Source organism: Nicotiana tabacum, unplaced genomic scaffold (genome assembly GCF_000715075.1).
Source record: "Nicotiana tabacum cultivar K326 unplaced genomic scaffold, ASM71507v2 Un00001, whole genome shotgun sequence".
NCBI classification, from domain to species: Eukaryota; Viridiplantae; Streptophyta; class Magnoliopsida; order Solanales; family Solanaceae; genus Nicotiana; species Nicotiana tabacum.
The window spans coordinates 3,896,772-3,914,427 of NW_027438239.1; the positions used below are offsets into that span (position 1 = coordinate 3,896,772).

General features: G+C 34.2%; 1 protein-coding gene and 1 long non-coding RNA gene across 4 annotated transcripts; both read left to right on the forward strand.

The window, feature by feature from the left end:
• Positions 1-1,606: 1,606 nt before the first annotated feature.
• LOC107765602 (gamma-glutamyl peptidase 5-like) lies at positions 1,607-7,338 on the forward strand. Its single transcript, XM_016584269.2, has 4 exons — positions 1,607-1,976; positions 5,921-6,070; positions 6,221-6,388; positions 7,030-7,338. The coding sequence occupies exons 1-4, from the start codon at positions 1,668-1,670 to the stop codon at positions 7,129-7,131; spliced, it is 729 nt and encodes a 242-aa protein (XP_016439755.1). The 5' UTR covers positions 1,607-1,667; the 3' UTR covers positions 7,132-7,338.
• Positions 7,339-10,503: 3,165 nt separating this feature from the next.
• Positions 10,504-11,720, forward strand: LOC107765603 (uncharacterized). Of its 3 annotated transcripts, none has more exons than XR_001643467.2 (4): positions 10,504-10,685; positions 10,822-11,151; positions 11,240-11,329; positions 11,403-11,720. It is a non-coding gene; the product is annotated as an uncharacterized LOC107765603 (long non-coding RNA). The 3 variants fall into 3 exon arrangements; XR_001643466.2 differs by having other exon boundaries at positions 10,510-10,685; positions 10,999-11,151; XR_001643465.2 differs by having other exon boundaries at positions 10,510-11,151.
• Positions 11,721-17,656: the final 5,936 nt, after the last annotated feature.

Genomic DNA, 17,656 nt, shown 5'->3' on the forward strand with positions numbered 1-17,656 from the left:
CCCCGTCACAGATCTGCGGTAGCATATGCGACCGCATAATACTTCTGTAGTCCGCGAAATGGCCATCTGGAACTGGGCAATTCTGCCCCACTCTGCGGCCATTATGCGGTCCGCAGACCTGTTCTGCGGTCACATAATGCGCCGCAGAACCTCCCTCCGAAAAATTTTTATGCTGGTTCCGCGGTCGATGTGCGGCCCGCAAAATGATTTTGCGATCGCATACTGACCGCACAATATTACCCAAACTTTGCCCAGTTTTCTGCTTCATTCTGCGGCCCGCAAAGTATTTCTGCGGCCGCATAATGGGCCGCAGAAATGTCTTGTTCTGCCAAAAATTTTTTTTACCCCCCAGCGCATTGTTCAACCCAAAAAGTATTCGTCAACACAGTCTACTTCGGCACCACGAAATTCCGAATTTTAGGTAAAATATTTACGGGGCATCACATATAATTAGAGTTTCATCTCTAATTTTGTACTCTTTTTTGTGTGCCGGTTGTTATAGTGAAATTTTTCCACTCCGCTTGGGAAATTTATGTGCATATATAAAAAAAAAAATATACTAAACTAATTAATGCAAGACATATTTTATTTATACAATTTTTTATGAGTAATCGTAATTATGTGATATGCATTCTCACTTTAATACGTAACCCTCAAAGTTAAATTATTTTGTTTAGTGTAAAATATCGAGTGCTAGTAAATATTCATGCATATATTTCTTTCCATCTATCTGAAAATCTATTACTCCTATTAGATTCAACATATAAAATCAGCTATTCAGCTTCTTAGAAGTATGAATAATCATCTAAACTGTTAAGTACCATGAAGTAAGTAATCATGATATTCACTGATGATAGATAGTTAACCAAAATTGAAGAATAATTCATGTAATTTGTTAAAAGACCTTGTATTCACTTAAATTGATGACTGGCATAAACAATTTTTCGAAAATGTTCTGATCATTTCAAAGTGATAGGTTATTACAAGATAAATATATAGTAAGAGGACGATATTCAGAAGCAAATCAACCTAATTAGCTAAACTGTTAGGTATGTTGCTTAGTAAGGTCTAGAATTCTAATTTCTCCAGTAATCACAACGTGCAATATTTTCTAATAACTCCTAAATTTGCTTTCTAAATATACCTCATTGCTTAATTTAATATGGCAAACAAATTATTCAACAATCTAGAAAAAGGAATTAATAACCACCAAAATTAGAATCACCCCTATTCAATAAGTACAACAGAAGTCTTAAACGTTAAATACTCAATTAAAAACAAAGCGGATAAATGATGACAGCTTCAACATAATCAAGGGGTAATTAAGTCATTATAATATACCTTAAAATAAGTAAAAGTAAACTGAGAATCAAAGGACGAAACTGCAAATAAAATAACTTTATTCACCTCTTTCAGATTATATATATAAACCACCTTGTTTCTTCATTCTTCCTTCATCAACTCATAAGCGAAACGAAATTGAAAAAATCTAATCTCTCTAGCTCCCTCCCTCTAGGCCCTCCACTAGAGGAGAATATTTATACATATATATCTATATTATTCAGTGAGAGAAGATAGGAGGAAGTTTTTTAAAACTTTATTACGGGATAGGAGAAAGCTTTCATTTACTTTATTTACGTCTGAAGAAAAATAATCAGTAATTAACAATGGAAGGAAAAAAATTTGCAGTTCTACTATGTGCAGAGGATTCAGAATACGTGAAAAAGAAATACGGCGGTTATTTTGGTGTATTCGTGAGAATGCTGGCGGAGGAAGGGGAAACGTGGGACGTATTCCGCGTGGCTAACGGCGAGTTTCCGGCGGATGATGAGATCGGAGAATACAACGGATTTGTGATCACCGGTAGTTGTAATGACGCTCACGGTAATGATTTGTGGATCTGTAAACTACTCAATCTGCTCAAAAAACTTGATTCCATGAAGAAGAAAGTTTTGGGTATTTGCTTTGGTCACCAGGTATTTGTTTTAAATTACATTTTTAGTCATTACAACTCCATTTTCAAGCTGTTAATTGATCGTCAGTTTATTTACTTTTTTAATGCTTTGTTGTTTAGAGTTCTTTTACTTACAGCTGTCTTTTTTAATTTGCGTCTCTTTCTAGTCTTTAGTTTTTGGTTGCTGCCTTTTCCACTTGTCATTAAGGTACTTGTTATGCTTTGTTGTGGTACGTTTCATACGTGGCCTTTTGTTTTTCTTAAAATATCAAAAGTATTTACACAACGGAAATGTTCTTCAAAAATATTTTCACAAAAAGTAATCCAAGCACATAATTTTTATTTAATTTATTTTTGGGAAAAAATCCAAGAGCTAGTCTTGTAAGAGCTAAATTAAAACCACCGGCAAATGACACCAATTATTTCTAATGGTTTTGTAAAGAATCAAAAGTAAATTAACAGTAGTGACATTTTTTTAATTTTTCTGTAGTAGTTGTTTTGAAAATAATTTTACTTTTTTTTGGTAAGTAAAAGAATTTCATTTACCAAGTAACAGTGTACAGAACAAAAAAGGGCAAGGTTTGGACAGTTGCCCCAGACCTGCCAAATCCTAGCTAATTAATTTTACGGCAAAGGGTCAAATATACTCTTGTATTTTCGAAAATGGTTTAAGAATATCTTTCGTTATACTATTGGGCTATATATACCCTTCCCGTCATACTTTGGAACAAATATACCCTTATTTTGGATGGAGTGCCACGTGTCAGCACCAGATGAAAACGACCCATATCTTTTTTTTTTCCGATCCGTTTTAAAAAACCCACCACCCCACCCGTTTTAAAATTCAGTTTTTTTAAATTATATATTTTGTAAAAATTGAAATTTTTTTTTTTGTAAAAACAGATAAAAAGGAATTTGCAAAATATATATTTTTAAGTCTTTTCAGTTTTTTTAAAATATTTTTTTTGTAAAAACTAAAAAAAAATATATTTTTTAAATATTCTGTAAAAACTGAAAAAAAAAAGAATTTACAAAATATATATTTTTCAGTTTTTTAAAGTATTGTTTTTGTAAAAATTGAAAAAAAAGATTTTGCAAAATATTTTTATTTTTTATAACTAATGCATGTGTAGTCCACTACTTTAGTAGAGTCTTTTTTTTTTTTTCAGTTTTTTAATTTTGTTTTTCAGTTTTTACAAAATAAATACTTTAAAAAAATTGAAAAGACTTAAAAATATATATTTTATAATTTTTTTTTTAATTTTTACAGAATATATATTTTTCAGTTTTTAAAGTATTTTTAAATTTTTTTTTCAGTTTTTACAAAAAAAAACTCTAAAAAAACTGAAAAGACTTAAAAATATATATTTTGCAAATTTCTCTTTTTTTTTTCTTTTCTGTTTTTACAAAAAAAAATTCCAGTTTTTACAAAATATATGCTTTAAAAAAATTAAATTTTAAAACGAGTCGGGTGGTGGGTTTTTAAAAACGGATCGGGTAAAAAAAAGAAATGGATCGTTTTCATCTGGTGCTGACACGTGACACTCCATCCAAAATAAGGGTATATTTATTCCAAAGTATGACGGGAAGGTTATATATAGCCCAATAGTATAACGAGGATATTCTTAGACCATTTTCAAAAATACAGAGGTATATTTGACCCTTTGTCGTTAATTTTACTTTTTAAGTTATGCAAATTGAATTATTATAATGGCAAGTCAATAAGTGCTTACTTTATAGAATCTTACCTAAAATTCTGTATATTTACTGGAAATTTCAATATAGAAAATTGTTAATTTTGTGTAATTCCTTTTTTTTTTTTTTATATGCTATGTGATTGAGTAATACTAGGAGGGAAAAATATTTTATTTGGAAATCTGATCAGTCTGCACATGTTTGGATTATTATTTTAATAACAATTCCACAAAGTAAGGTCTTCTGTCTCTCATCCACAGTCAAAAGTTTACGTTGCCCAACTCTTTTTATGTCAAAAATTCGTACTAAAACTTACTGACGATTTCGGTAAAAAGGCAAGTTGTTAAGGATAAATGTTTTTCAAGGGATAATCCAATAGTAACCAATAATTGATTTGGTCCACAAAGGATTTTGAATTGGAGTTCTGAAGATGGAAACCTCCTAATAGGAAATTCTTTATTCTTTTTAATCGGATCAGTAGATTTTAATTACCTAATGCCTAAAGGAAAATTAATTAGATTGGCTTAATAGTAAGTAGTAACGTCCATCTGTACTTAAATAATTAATACTACTTAGTGATTAGGACAATTCTCAACTCTTTCTCCTTATGAAAACTTACCCACTTTTGATGTTTACACAAAATTAATTAATACAAGATATGTATTTTTGTACAAATATTTATCACTTAATTATGATTAAGTGAAATTTTTACTTTTATTGTTAACAATTATAATTAAATTATTTGATTTAATTTAAATACCAAAAGCGACTAAGTTTTAATCATTTATTCCCTAGAATTCATTTAAGACTGCGACCCGTCTTCTTTGACCATAGGTGGGTTTGTTACATGGCAGGACCATAGTGGTCCAAAACTAGTAATAAAATTATGAGTGAGATTTGGGACCGTTTTGCCAAAAAGAGACTGAACATGTGGAAATCACGTTGGTATTTTTCTGACTTAGAGTAAATGAGACTTGGATACAGAAGATTGGATGTTAACTTTATATACAATATTAGATTATTTGGTCCCCGTCAGCCCCAGCTGATAAATTTAAATTCACTGGATCCAATTATAGATAGCCTCATTTATTTTGGGATACTTTTTCTACTGTTGAGCCAGATTTTCCATCAAAGTTTGTTGTCAGCCATTCTTGCTTAGTCACGTGTTTTGTCTTTAATCTTTTACTCACACTTTTGTCATAAACTGATGTGATTTATTTCTTTTATAACCACTATTTTACCCAACGAAATTGCCACATATGAAGTTTTGCAAAGAAATAACTCACTTATTTCTCGAGAAGAGAAATCCTCCATTTTCAGTTGGTATTTTTTTACGAAAAGTATATAATATGAGATAAGAAATCTAGTGTTTCACTAATATTTCAAATAGTGGTATATAACTAAGTGTGACAGATGATTTACGCCTTCCAATTCAAAAATATGCAAACCTATTGCAACTATCACACAAGAAATCAGTTTTTAAAACTAAATGATAGTCTAGGGAATGTTCGTCCCTAGACTAAACAAAACTTTCCAGGTTGCAATTAGGGTCTTTATAGCAACTGAGTCTATAAGTTTTTTGCACTGATGGTATATAATTTTTTTACATCATACGACTAAGTCTAACTAGAACAACAAATGTCTCTTTATAGCAAGTCAAATATAATAAACTGGAAAATAGATTAATTAACTGTTAAAAACAGTACAGTTTACATTGATAGTATGACAATTGTTTACACTGTTGTGTGATTAACTTAAACTTTATAGCAATTTGGCCATTACTTCATAATTTTCCTATACAAGATCCGAGCTTTATTTTATGTTGTCTAACATGTCCCGCTAATTATTTTATAATAAAGCCCATGAGAAGGATTAGATCAAAAGAGAATTAAGTACAAAGATAAGCTCATCCAATGTGTAGTAGCACCAAGCTGACACTGTCGGCGATTTCAACCACCAAATCAAACTTAAAAGGCAGTTTGATATGTTGGCTGCCTAATTAAATTATTGTCTTACTATTACAACGTTAACATTTTCTACGTGGATATGCCTTTTCTTTTTAATTATTAAAGTAAGTCGTATAGTTAGTCCTATTCTTCCTTGAGACGGGATCATATCAAATAATGAGATTTCTTGGAACATTGACATACTATGACGCATTTAAATTTGACTTTTATGAAGCCATGCATAATTTCTTTGTTTATGTCTTTTCTTGAGCCTTTTCCTTTGTTTATGTATTTATATCTGAAAGGGTCTGTCTATGTGGTGTAGATATTAGGACGATCATTGGGTGGAGTTATAGAGAGAGCCACAACTGGATGGGACATTGGCGTCACCACCGTTAAGTTATCAACGTCCAAGCTATTCAACACTCTCAACTTACCTGCATTTATGCAAGTTATTGAGTGTCACCGCGATGAGGTTTGTCTCAAAGACTATCAATTTTTGCTTTCTTTCTACTAGTAAATATTTCTTTCCCTTCGAATTCCTCTATATATTGTTTTTGAAAAGGGGAAAATGAAAGATAGCGAAGACAAAATTGACTAAAATGTGTGTGTGATTTGAAATTAGATCCGAGAGCTTCCACCAAAGGCAGAGGTGATGGCATGGTCCAATAAAACTGGAATTGAAATGTTTAGGTATGGTGATCACATAATGGGCATTCAAGGTCACCCCGAGTATACCAAAGATATTCTCCTCCATCTCATTGATCGTCTTCTTCAACGCAACCTTATTGAGGTAAGCACTACATAATACATATATGTATCGGCCCCATACTAAGTATTAGTACATTTTACGGTGTAAAACACTATAGTACAGTTATGAATGTTGTATATTTATATATATATATCAACTCCGATTTTGGTTTTAGTAAGATGATTCATCCGTCCATGTCTTTTTCAATCTAGGTGGTAGCGGTCCTACCGATGCCGTTCATGTTTTAAGAGTCCTTATCCCCTCTTAATTATAAGTCATAATCGATGAATCTATGATTTTATATTGTAGAATGTCAATTTAGTTGCGGATGTAGTCGACATAAATGTTCAAACAAAATTTCAAACTGCAAATATAATTTCGTAGAATGTTTCATATATCTGTCCATGTCCTCTTCAGTTTAGGTGGTGGCGGTCCTATGTATATTGATGATGTCAATGTTTTAGAATCCTTATCTAGCTGACCTAAAGTTTAATATAACCCCCTAGGCCCCTACTATTATGTGTGTCAAATGATGCCCAAAACAGTCAAACGTGCCACAGCCCACATGTTTAGAATGTGTTATTGTCCCTAGAGGCATGATTGATATATATTCAATATCGATGTGAAATAATTTAATTTTCCAATTATAAAGCTTGACTATATGTTAATTTTGGTGTATATAGGAGAGCATTGCTGATGTAGCCAAGGCGAAGATTGAAGGGCGCGAGCCAGACAGGGAGGTGTGGAAGAAATTGTGTGTTAGCTTTCTCAAGGGTAGATTGTGATTGAATATTCTGAAATTATTTGAGGCCATTGTAATTGGTCACAAGTGTAAATAGGAGATGTTGTTTAGAGGAATTTTTAAGGGATGTAGGCTGGTTTGTAGGTTGGACTTCGGCATCGCTTAGATGTCATCAACAGTTTAAGATGATTTTTAACTATTGGAATTGACAATGTTAATTGCAATTGCATTTTTTAGATTTTATTCTTAATTGTGTTGCTGGTCGTGGTTCCGTGGCTGACCATAACATGTAACCCGTCCAAAAAGTAAAACCATGCACAATTTGATCGCTAAAGTATTAAAAACAAGAGGCACAGAGCTAAATGGCTGATCACAAAAAAAAAAAAAAAACCTAACAGATGTATAATACATACATAATTAGTGTATAATTTATGTATATCGTTATGGACTGTAAATATTTTTTGTTGATCAGTTAAATATGTAACTTTCCTTTAAAACAATCTGAAGTTGACACATTTTGGTGCTATGGAGGCCAAAATTTACGATAGATGAAACTTGGCTTCTCAAGAATCCACAAACAAAGAAGATCAAAAGGAAAAGGAAAGATTGACAAAATACTGCATCTCTTGAACTTTGACTAGATATTTCAAGCCCATAAGAAATATTGGGGGTGCTAGAATAATCAATTGGCTATTTGGCCAAATTGTGGAATGGACTAACAAATTTGTTGGATTATGAAGTCATTCTCACCATTGTAAATTTGTAATAGTGCAGTCCACAGTTACCCAGGCTTTTAACATGTTCCAAGTTTTGGTGGTGAGTATAATTTTTGGACAACAGGATTCAAAAACTACTTGCGATGTACGCAGATAAATATTACAAGCAAATCCAAAATGGTATTTTTGGATTATCTCGCGACCATTTTGCCAAAAAGAGACATGTAATTTAGATACCACGTTGGTATTTTCAGGCTTAAGAGTAAACAGTTGTATGGTTCAATATTGGATCATTTAATCACTCCCAGAAGCAGCAGGTAAAATTGAATGTGGATCCAATTATAGACAACCCCATATATCTTAGGATTCTTTTTATAGAGTTGAGGCAGATTTCATTCTTACTAAAAACAATTAATCCCTACTTCTGTGCCAGATAATTTTTTTTTACATATGCAAACATATGAATGTAACTATCACACAAGAGATCAGTCATCACAATTTAATCATCTTGTAGGGTAGAGAGTTTGAGTGTTCGATCAACTATGCTAAAGAAAAGTATCCAAGTTTCAACTAGGGTATTTAGGAGATATAGCAACTAGGCTATAACTGCATAATATTCCAGTTCAAGATCCAGTTTTTATATTTTGTTATCTAACAGCATGTGCTGCTTAGTATTTTGCTTTAAAACTCATTACAAAGATTAGATCAAGAGAGTATTAAGTAGAAAAATAAGCTTGGCTTTTGCCTCGACAAATTAAGCTGACTCAATCGGTGATTCCAACCACCAAACTTAGCACTACCCACCATTGGTTTTTGAACACCAAAGTTGTTTCAAAAAAGTTTTTAATGGATAACAGTGAATAATTACAATATTATATCATGGTTATGGATTTAAGTACAATTTTTTGGGTAATGGTTTTTCAATCTTTTATTTTTATTTTATGTAATGTATTCTATTGTCATATAACTCAACCGTGGTTAACTTTTAAAAATTTATGTAAAAAGAGTGACATGTGTCATGCATTTACCGTTTAATGTATATTACCAGGTAAATATTTTTTTCCTGGATATCCACTTTTTTGTTAAGAGGTGATGGCCTGGTCCGATCCGAGAAGACTGGAATTGAGATGTTTAGGTATATATAGTGATCACATAATGGGCATTCAAGGTCACCCCGAGTACACCAAAGATATTTTTCTCAACATCACTAATAATTATCTTCTTAAACACAACCTTATCGAGGTAATCTATTACAAAATTGTTTGAATTTATGATTTTACGGCGTAAAGTACTCTACTATTGTTATGAATGTGATGTAAATTTATAAGTTTTAGTTGAAGGCTTCACAGGCGCAAGTCATTCTCAGATTGTATATACCCTTTTGATTTATGTCGTAGCTATCCTATTGACAACGCCAATGTATTAGAGTCCCTAGAGACATGCTTGATGTTCAAATCGATGTGCAGTAATTCATTCTCCCAATTATAAAGCTTGAATTTCATGTTACTTTGGTGTATAGGAGAGCATTGTTGATGCGATCAAGGCTAAGGTTGAAGAGCGTGAGCCAGATAGGGAAGCATGGAAGAAATTATGCGTCAGCTTTCCCAAGAGTAGATTGTGATTGAATATTCTGAAATTGTTACAACATATTGGAATTTGGTCGCAAATTACAAATAGGAGATGGTTTTAGTGGAATTTTTAATGGCCTTAGGCTGGTTTGGAGTTTGGCCTTAGTTAGGCATCGTTCAAATGTAATCAAGAAGTTATGATTGATTTTTTAACTGTTGGAATTGACAAGGTCAATTGCAATTGCTTTATTTAGATTTTTTTTTACTAGCTTCTCTATGTTGTTCTTAATTGTGCATTTTATGGTGGTTAGCACACTTTAGAGTGATGGAGAAGCCAAAAAACTACGAGAGATAAAACTTTGTTTGTCAAGAATATACAAGGAAGGGACAGATTGACAAAATTTGGCAGCCAAATCCCGTATTTTGAACTTTGACTAGAATAATCAGTTGGCTATTCCGCCTAAGTGTAAAATGGACTAACATTTTGAACTCAAGAAAAAACTCGAATTCTTAGACTCCCCACTAGTTCATTCCTGGATTTAAAGAATTATATGAAGTCACTTTTACCGTTTAGCAAAACCAGTTTGAAGTGGGGTAAAATGTGTACTACATCTTTTACCTATATTCATATCTGATATCTTTCTTCCTTCTTACAGTATTTATTCAGGAACTGCTACATGTGATAATAGCAAAATTTCAAAAATCAAGCGACAAACCATCACTAACCTTTTTCTCTTCTATACAAGACTAGGGGTGTACAAATAAAACCGACAAATCGCACAAACCCGATAATTCGAGTCAAACCGAGAAAAAAAAACCCGACTATGGTTTGATTTAATTGATTTGGTGTTGGAAAATAAAACCCGGCGATATTTGGTTTGGTTTTAACTAAAAAAAGCCTACAGTGGAGCTTAAAATTAAAAATAAAATAAAATATATATATATATATAAATTATTTTATAGATTAAAATATTAATATAATATAATTTCTAAATATTTATTTAAATTTGTCAAGATCTTTGTTTATTAACAATTTAATAATAGGTTGGAGTTAACTTGTAGCCCACTCCTGTAGAACAATAAAATAAGCCCAAGCCCAAAGCAAATTACACCCTAAATCCCCAATGTCATAAATTGTACGACTAAATCCCTAATGCCATTAGTTGTGCATTCATTTCATGAAAGCAACCAGCCTTCAAATTCAAGGTTTGTTCAAGTCGTCATCGACAACCTCTGTTTAGATTAAGTTCAAGCTTTGTTCAAGTCGTCATTATCAACCTCCATTTAAGACAAGTTTATCATCTTGATTTCAGGTATTATCGGTGACCTTTTAATTTGTTTTTCAACCTTAGAAAGAAAGAAAGTAGGAAAGAAAGAAAACCAGAACTTCTGTATTGCATTGAAAATAAATTAGTTTGTGTTCCTCTATTTTTTTATTGTTTATTACAGACTTTTGCTTTGATCTTGAGATATACTTGATGGATAATGTGGTGAAGACCAGGAATTTTAATATCTTGACATGGTGGAAAGCTTAATCTAGTAAATATTCAATAGTTTCAAATATTGCAAGGGATGTTCTTTCTATTTCTATTTCTAATGTTGCATCTGAGTCGGCTTTTAGTACAGGTGGTCGAGTTCTTGATTCTTATCGGAGTTTTTTATCACCAAAAATAGTAGAAGCTCTTATTTGTACTCAACAATGGATACGATCACCTTCCAAGGAATACAAATTTGAAGAAATGTTGGAGGAAGTCCAGAAAATTGAGCAAGTTGAAGAAGGTAATAATTTATCTTCGATTAGTAATAAATATAGTTATTTTTGTGTATTACTTAATATTAAATATGTTAATTATTTCTTTTATTTCAGAATATCCAGACTCACCTTTGAGGATTGATTAGAGGGATAGTTAACTATAATTTTCTCCAGGACTATTTTTGAAATCTTGACTACTTAAAGGTAATTAAAAGGAGGTTCTATTAGTTTCTTTACTTTTGAACCTAAAGTATTTGATTATTTACAAATATTTCAGGCATTACAAAAGATTATCCCAAGGAAAAGGATGGAACTACATTGAATCTCCCAAAGACTGAAATTTGGGCCATCAAGCCTTTACTAACATTCTGGAATATGCTCCTCTGGTTTAAGATGCCCAACTTCTTAGAGTTTAATATATTCTCTTTTTATTTATTTTCTATGACTCTTGGCTGTAGTGTCTACTCTTAAAATGTTGGTGATAATTCATATGTAGAGTGCAATATAATTTGCAATTTATCTTTTTGGCAGTCCATGAGTCTTAGCTGTAATTCTATGACTCTTGGTTGTAACTATTTACAAATGTTTCAGGTAATTCTACGACTCTTGACTATAATTCTATGACTCTTGAATCCTGTCACAACTCATTTTCCCCCACAAAAGATATGTGTATGGATTATTGTGGGTTAAAGAGTTTTTCCAACTAAAGTGACAAATTTGAGTAGGGATTATTTTATTTACAGAGCCGCCACTTGGAATTGATTTTTTGGGTGTTCCAAGTCACCATTTATTTGAATCCCTATTTAAAGGAAGATTTGACTCTTTTATTATTGGTTTGCGAAAACAAAGTCCGGGTAAGGAATTTTGTTAACCAGGGAGAAGGTGTAAGGCATTTTCCAAGTCCCGTAGTTCCAGCACGGTCGCTTTATTGACTACAGCTTGGCTTGAATTAATTTAAGATAAATTTTGATTTATTGGTTTCCATATTTTATCTATCCGCTTTTAATTATTAAAATATAGAATTATCTTTTAAACGAATCACGTGTGTGAATCTGTTTTGTTTGTTATGTCAATATCTTGTCACGCGTACGTGCACACAATTAATAGCATTTTATTATTAAGATTATTTTGGCCAAAGTTAGCACATACTTCAGTTTTATTTTTGGAAATCACAATTATACCACGCGAACGTATACATAATCGCGATAAACTAATTAAAGGCGTGTCTAAAGCACTCTATCGATGTTCATTATTCTTCCTATATTTTTTAGATTATTGTAAGGTCATGAATTATGGAATTACTTGTGAAAAAAGTATATGATTTTAGATATTTGAATAAATAAACCATCATATACCAATACCCTACAATCCAAAATTGAAGCCCAAACTTATTAGGGTCCAGATCTTTCCAACTTTAAAGCAAATTTGAATACCATATTTCCAGAAACATGATTAAATATATAACATTTAATGACTAATTTACATTATTATTTACAAAGTTTAAAGGCAAATAAATAAAATCACATGAAATAAGATTAAAAGAGTAGAGGAAAGAATAAACCTTTAATGCAAAATTTCCAACTAAATGAGTTTTCAAGGACATATACAGTAACTCAGACGAACGTCGAACAAGCATAAGCGAAGAAGAACATCAAAGCTAGTGAACGAAGCTCCAACGAAATCCTCGACCTCGACTATTGACTTCACTTTTTGGAGTGTAAAAAGGGATGTTATGAAGTATTTTCGTTGGGTTTTGGTTGATGAATAGCTAGAATTTTTGAAAAGAAGAGACGAAGAAAGAATGACACGAGTAGAAATTCCCTTAGTATAGAAGAAGAAAACAAAATTCTCTTAGTTCCCTCCTCTCTTTTTTCTTCTCTTTCTCCCTCCTTTCTCCTCACATTTCTCTTCTATTTATAGAAAAAATTTCTAAATTGTTTCATATTTTATTTTATTATTTTATTATTTTTTTATTTAAAAACAATTCTCACTTCCCTTTTTTTTTAAAAAAAAAAAAATTCTCCACTTTCCTTTACTTTTAGTTTGTAATTTTCTATTTTTTTTTATTTTATTATATTTAAATTCTCACTTTTTTAACTTTACTTTTTTTATTTTCCACTTATTTTACTTTTCTTTTTTAATTTTCACTTACTTTTATATTTTTTAAAACAAATTTCAGCTAATTGGAAAGTTGATATCGGAGCCGGAATCCGATTCTGGAAATTTGAATAGCTCCGTTATGTCATTTATGACTTGTGTGCCAAATTTGAAGTCATTCCGGATTCATTTAATATGTTTTGGCACAAGATTTGCAAATTGAAAAGCTTAAAACTTAAAAGTTTGAATCGAGGTGTTAATTGTAATTTTGAGCGTTGTTTGACGTGATATTAGACCTCGAGTAAGTCCGTATTATGTTACGAGACTTGTTGGTATATTCGGACGGGGTCCCGAGTACCCCGAGTGTGATTCAAATCGAAATCGGAACAAGAATTGGACTTAAGGAAAAATCTGATATTTGGCCTTCTAGTGTAATCACACCTGCGGATTTTGGACCGCAGGTGCAAGCTCGCAGAAGCGAGCCTTCCATCGCAGATTCGCTCGGGCGTGGATGGGAAAACGTCTGCAGGTGCGGAAACCTGCACGCACCCGCGCGTCCGCAGAAGCGGACACAATAATCGCAGAAGCGGAGGTCAGCGCATGTGCGCATTTTTCCTCTGCAGATGCGAGGCCTCGCCTGGCAGCCCCTTTTCGCAAATGCGAGATTTTTTCCCGAAAAATTAGTAATTTCATATGGAATTATTTCCTATGATTCGTATTGAGTATATTGAATTGTTTATGAATAGATTTGAAGCTTTTGGAGACAAATTTAAAAGGAAAAGTTGTGTTCGAGTAATTGATTGAAATTTGCAAAGCGAGGTAAGTGTCGTGGTTAACCTTGACTTGGGGGAATATAACTCTTAAATTATTTGTTATGTGAATTGCATATGAACGACGTATAGGCAAGGTGACGAGTGTTTATACGTCGTCGAATTAATTATTTGTATAATTATTTGAAAATCATAAATTATTTTAAATCATGAATGAATTATTATATTAATTGTTTCACTCATAATTCCTTGTCAAATATTAATTCTTGAATTCCTGTAATAATTGCTACATGCTTATTTGAATTATGTACATTAATTGCTACTTGACATTTAGTATATAAAATATTAAACTGCCTATTTTCTCCCTGATTTCCATAATAAATTGTTATTTGTCATTATTTGTTTCATAATTAAATCATAAATATTGTATGCTTGTTGTCTTAAAATTTTATATTAATTGTTGCATTTATTGGAGAAATTTCTTCTATAAGAATTGGTAAATGAATAAATTGGAGGAGCGGGTTGCACGTCGCAACAGAATTGATCGAAATGAATATATATATATATGAGGATCGGGTTGCACACCGCAACAAACATATTAAAAGTCGATATTGGAGGATCGGGTTGCATGCCACAACAAACTTATTAAAAGTCCATATTGGAGGATCGGGTTGCACGCCGCAACAGACTTATTTAAAAGTCGATATATATAAATATATTGGGGGATCGGGTTGCACGCCGCAATAGACTTGATTAAAATGAATATATTGGAGGAGCGGGTTGCACGCCGCAACAGAGCTGAATGTGAATATATTGTGAGAGCGGGTTGTACGCTACATCAGAAATTAATAGAAATGATAATTAGTTATGACTGTTGGGTTGACTTCAATTATTATAAATGAGTTATCTGATTTATTTTTATTATTTATTGTTGTTACTAAAATTGCGTACAGGTTAATGTAAATGACCCGCCTTAGCCTCGTCACTACTTCGTCGAGGTTAAGCTCAGCACTTACCAGTACATAGGGTCGGTTGTACTGATACTACACTCTGCACTTCTTGTGCATATTTCGAAGTTGGTCCCATCGGCGTACCATAAACTTGCTCGGATTTCAGCTACTAGAAGAGACTTGAGGTATAACTGCACGACGTCCACAGTTTCTGAAGTCCCCATCTACTTTACTTTAGCTGTGTGTTTATTTTCAGATAGCTTTATCTTATTTAGACCCTTATTTGTATTATTCTAGAAGCTCGTGCACTTGTGACACCAATTCTGGGATGGTATTTAGACACCGTTATTTTTATGGATTATTCACTATATTTTAGACTTTACTTCCGCATTTGTTCTTTATTATTAATAAATTTAAAAATTATTTTAAAAATAGATAATATTATTCTAACGTTAGCTTGCCTAGCAAGTGAAATGTTAGGCGCCATCACGGTCTGAAGGTGAGAATTTCGGGTCGTGACAGTTGGTATCAGAGCACTAGGTTACATAGGTCTCACGAGTCACGAGCAAGCTTAGTAGAGTCTGAAGGATCGGTACGGAGACGTCTGTACTTATCTCTCAGAGGCTATAAAGTTTAGGAATAATATCACTTCTTTCTTATTCTGTCGTGCGAATTTATTCTATCATCGATGATTGAATCATTCTACTCTTATTTTCTCGCAGATGGTGAGAACACGTAATACCTCTACCGATGGAGAGGGACCAGAGCCCCCTGTGGTAACTATGACCAGGGGTAGAGGTCGAGGCCGGGGTCGTGCTAGAGGTCGAGACAGAGGCAAAGGTAGAGCTCAGTCCAGAGCTCGAGCAGCTACACTTGTTATAGAATCTCATGTGGATCTTCATGAGGAAGCTCCAGTTCAGAATGTACCAGTTGGGCCAGTTCAGGTCCCGGAAGGATTCATAGCCACTCCAGTACTTCAGGACGCTCTAGTCCGATTGGTAAGTCTTATGGAGGGCGTGGCCCAGAATGGTACATTTCCAGTGGCACCAGCCGTCTCACAGACTGGGGGAGGAGCACAAACTCCGAGTACTCCCGCTCCGGAGCAGATGGCTCCCCAGAATCAGGCTCCAGCATCCCCGCTAGTTGGGGTAGTTCAGCCAGTTGTTGCGGCACAGACCGGTGATAGGCCCGCCATGTCTTTTGAGGCCTTATTGAGAATGGATAAGTTTACTAAGCTCTTTCCAGTTCACTTCAGTGGTACACTTTCTAAGGACCCACATGATTATCTTAAACACTGCCACGAGGTGTTGCGGAACATAGGTATAGTTGAGACCAATGGGGTTGTTTTGCTGTATTTCAGATGATGGGTTCCACCAAGAGGTGGTGGAGAGATTATACATTGACCTGACCAGTCGGATTGCCTGCACTTACCTGGGAGTAGTTCTCTCAGCTATTTCTGGAGAAGTTCCTCCCTATCACACTGAGAGATAGATTCTGCAAGCAATTTGAGCGTCTACAGCAGGGCAGTATGACTGTTACTCAGTATGAGTCCCGTTTTGTGGATTTGGCCCGTCATGCTCTCCTTTTACCACCTACGGAGGGAGAGAGAGTGAGGAGGTTTATTGAGGGACTCACTCACCCTATCAGACTTCAGATGGCTAAGGAGAACGGAAGTGAGATTTCTTTTCAGGCGGCTACTAATGTCGCAAGGAGGATCGAGATGGTTCTTGCACAGGAGAGAGGGCAGAGGTCTGATAAGAGGCCTCGTCAGTTCGGTGGTTTCGGTGGTGCCTTGTCTGGAGGCAAAGGTAATTTTGGTAGGGGTCATCCTCCCAGACTATTTCATACAACACTTCATGCATCTCCCGGTGCTTCAGAGAGTCACGGTCCTATTATGCCTTACTATTGATATCCAGTATTTAGTGCACATTCAGCTCCTATCAGTGCACCACCACTCCAGAGTTACTACAGCGGTTATCCGGCCCATCTGGGTCAGCTTCAGCTTTAGCAGCCACGACATCATGATGTGTGTTATGAGTGTGGGAAAATTGGTCACATCAGAAGGTATTGCCCTAGATTGGCGAGTAACAGATCTCGGCAAGATTCTCGTGCCATCATACCGGCACCGGTTACTTCACCGCCTGCTCAACCAGCTAGAGGTAGGGGTCAGGCAGCTAGAGGTGGAGGTCAGGCCATTAGAGGTGGAGGTCAGACCATTAGAGGTGGAGGCCAGCCAGTTAGAGGCCGTCCCAGGGACGCAGTTCAGAGTGGTGGGGCCCAGGCCCAATTTTATGCTTTTCTAGCTAGGCCTGAGGTCGAGTCATTTGATGCTGTGATCACAGGTATTATTCCAGTTTTTCATAGAGATGCTTCAGTTCTATTTGATCCAGGATCTACTTATTCCTATGTGTCCTCCTATTTTGCTTCATATTTGGTTGTGGCTTGTGATTCTCTGAGTGCTTCTGTGTGTGTATCTACACCGGTGGGAGAATCTGTTGTAGTAGATCATGTCTATCGTTCGTGTGTGGTTACTATTGGTAATCTTGAGACTAGTGTGGATCTTCTACTTCTTGATATGGTAGATTTTGATGTCATCTTGGGTATGGATTGGATGTCCCCTTATTATGCTATATTAGATTGTCATGCCAAGAAAGTGACCCTAGCTATGCCGGGGTTACCTCGGTTAGAGTGAAAAGGAACTCTTGGTCATTCTG

Bases quoted from the DNA above. Each gene is read 5' to 3' on its own strand.
- LOC107765602 (XM_016584269.2), top strand. From the start codon at position 1,668: ATGGAAGGAAAAAAATTTGCAGTTCTACTATGTGCAGAGGATTCAGAA. The intron at 1,977-5,920 runs GTATTTGTTTTA...TATGTGGTGTAG, and splicing joins GTATTTGCTTTGGTCACCAG to ATATTAGGACGATCATTGGG. The intron at 6,389-7,029 runs GTAAGCACTACA...TGGTGTATATAG, and splicing joins TTCAACGCAACCTTATTGAG to GAGAGCATTGCTGATGTAGC.